Genomic DNA, 2821 nt, shown 5'->3' on the forward strand with positions numbered 1-2821 from the left:
CACACATCCAATGGTAGAGATTAAATCCAGATCAACCTTGACAGCACACATCCAACTGCAGAGATTAAACCAAAATCAACCTCCACACCACACATTCAACTGCAGAGATTAAACCCAGATCAACCTTCACACCACATCAAACTGCAAATGAAACAAACCAGATCAACCTTGACAGCACACATCCAACTGCAGATTAACTAAACCAAAATCAACCTCCACACCACACATTCAACTGCCGAGATTAAACCAAAATCAACCTTCACACCACATCCAATTGCATATGAATCAAACCCAGATCAACCTTGACAGCACACATCAAACTGCAGAGATTAAATCCAGATCAACCTTGATGGCACACATAGAACTGCAGAGATTAAACCCAGATCAACCTTCACAGCACAGATCCGACCGCAAAGATTAAATCCAGATCCATCTTCATGCCACACATCCAACTGTACAGAGACTAAACCCAGATCAACCTTTACAGCACACATCAAACTGCACACAGATTAGACCTAGACTTACCTTCACATCACACATCCAACTGTACATTAAACCCAGATCAACCTTCACAGTAAACATTCATCTGTACATAGATTGTACCCAGATCAACCTTCACAGCACACATCCAACTGTACATAGATTAGACCTAGACCTGCCTTCACAGCACACATCCAATTGTACAGATATTAAACCCAGACCAACCTTCACAGTACACATCCAACTGCATATAGATTATACCCAGATCAACCTTCACAGCACACATCCAACTTTACATAAATTAAACCGAGGTCAACCTTCACAGTACACATTCAACTGTACATGAATTATACCCAGATCAACCTTCAAAGATGCATCTCATTGCACATAAATTAAACCCAGGTCAAACTTCACTGTGCGCATCCAACTGCATACAGAATAAACCCAGATTGCCCTTAACATAATGAAATATGTACAGCTAATATCAATGACCAGAATCTCCTAGCACATTTTACAAAGGTATATCAAAGTCACTATATTCAGCTGGTTGGGAGCTATACACATAGGCTGAATTTATTTTAATGGCACTTTTGGCATAATATTGGCTACATTGTGGTGAGAAAAAAGGATTCAAGTTCCTTTTCCAAGGAAATATTGCAGCAGCTGATATGGGCAGGTACTGAATTTGTGACCCTTGAATTACTAGTCCCATTTTGCCTCAGATTAGCAACCAAGGCTTTCTATACAAAGAGACTGATGTCAAGATGTAAGCAGTGAAATGCCTTGTTTGGATGTCCTAACATTATTAGAAGTAAATGCTTTGTCTTTCAAGGCACAGTGATTTTTGCTTGACATGCTATATTTCAAATTTGTTTATGTTTCTAAAATTTCTTGATGAATTATTATTAACAATAATAATAATAATAATAATAATAATAATATAACAATAATTTTGATGATTAACTAGGGAAATGTGACCCATCCTTCTTACTACATGACAGTTTATGACATGCTGAAAAAAATGACATCTCAATTTTCACATCAATGCAGTGTATCAGTATGGGTAAATTATCCAATCCATATTGATTTTTGTTGTAGTCTGATGGACCAATTATGCTATCCATATAAATTTATGTAGTAGTCCAATGGATCAATTACCCAATCCACATAGATTTATGTAGTAGTCCAATGGATCAATTACCCAATCCATATAAATTTATGTAGTAGTCCAATGGATCAATTACCCAATCCACATAGATTTATGTAGTAGTCTGATGGACCAATTATCCAGTCCATACAAATTTATGTAGAAGTCCAATGGATCCAATATCAGATCCACACACATTTATGTAGTAGTCTGATGGATCAATTTTCCAATCCATGCACATTTATGTAGTAGTCTGATGGATCAATTTTCCAATCCATATAGATTTATGTAGTAGTCTGATGGATCAATTTTCCAATCCATATAAATTTATGTAGTATAGTAGTCCAATGGATCCATTATCAGATCCACACACATTTATGTAGTAGTCTGATGGATCAATTTTCCAATCCATATAGATTTATGTAGTAGTCTGTCATGCTCAGCATATCAGGCCAGGATCTCTTGAGATTCGTGATGAACACTCTGACTTCAGCAAGACAATATTCATACTGTTCCTTGAAGAAGTTCATTCCTGGAGGAAAAAAATTCCCGTCATCTAAACCCATCAATCGAACACACTCCTTCCACATGCACAATGCAAGAAGAGATGGCCTAAACTGGCAGAGTTCATAGTCCTGCATCGACAGTTCAATGACACAGCGTGCTAAAGCATGTGCTTGTCTAAAGAGAAGAAAAAATAACGTATAATATTATATACATATCCACAACAGCATCCATTACAGATTTCATGCATTAAGAATCTAAATCACTCATTCATGCACTCAACCCAAAAAGTATGGAATAAGGTCGAGGGATTAAAGGTCTGATGTGCATAGGAACTAGATCACTGGGGAAACAGAAAATACCAATCAGCTACTGTATATGCATTCAAACCAACTGGCTCTCTATTTAGAAATGCAAGACACTACATACATGAAAGCATAATTACAAACTGGCTTTCTGCTTAGAAATGCAAGACACTACATATATGAAAGCATAATTACAAACTGACATACAGATACCAAAAAGTGATAATCACAGCTGATCCTGGATCCCAAATTGGAGTAATAGATATACATGATTATGTGAAAGAAAAATAAATATAATTATGAAAATATTATCCAGTGGATTAAAGAGTTATAAATTCTTCCAAGCAAGAATCAAGGAATGAAACCTGCGCTCCAAAAACTAATG

The 2821-nt window shown here is 36.4% G+C and overlaps 1 protein-coding gene across 1 annotated transcript in view; it reads right to left on the reverse strand.

Moving 5' to 3' along the window:
* Positions 1-1754: 1754 nt before the first annotated feature.
* Positions 1755-2821, reverse strand: part of LOC149802155 (cyclin-O protein A-like) — a 28974-nt gene continuing 27907 nt past the window's right edge. The window contains exon 5 of the mRNA XM_089954395.1: positions 1755-2308. Within this exon, the coding sequence (XP_089810521.1) occupies positions 2023-2308 (286 nt within the window). The 3' untranslated portion in view covers positions 1755-2022. The remainder of the gene's footprint in view (positions 2309-2821) is intronic.

This window comes from Sinohyriopsis cumingii, chromosome 4 (genome assembly GCF_028554795.1).
Source record: "Sinohyriopsis cumingii isolate HCF-2022 chromosome 4, ASM2855479v2, whole genome shotgun sequence".
Classification (NCBI taxonomy): domain Eukaryota; kingdom Metazoa; phylum Mollusca; class Bivalvia; order Unionida; family Unionidae; genus Sinohyriopsis; species Sinohyriopsis cumingii.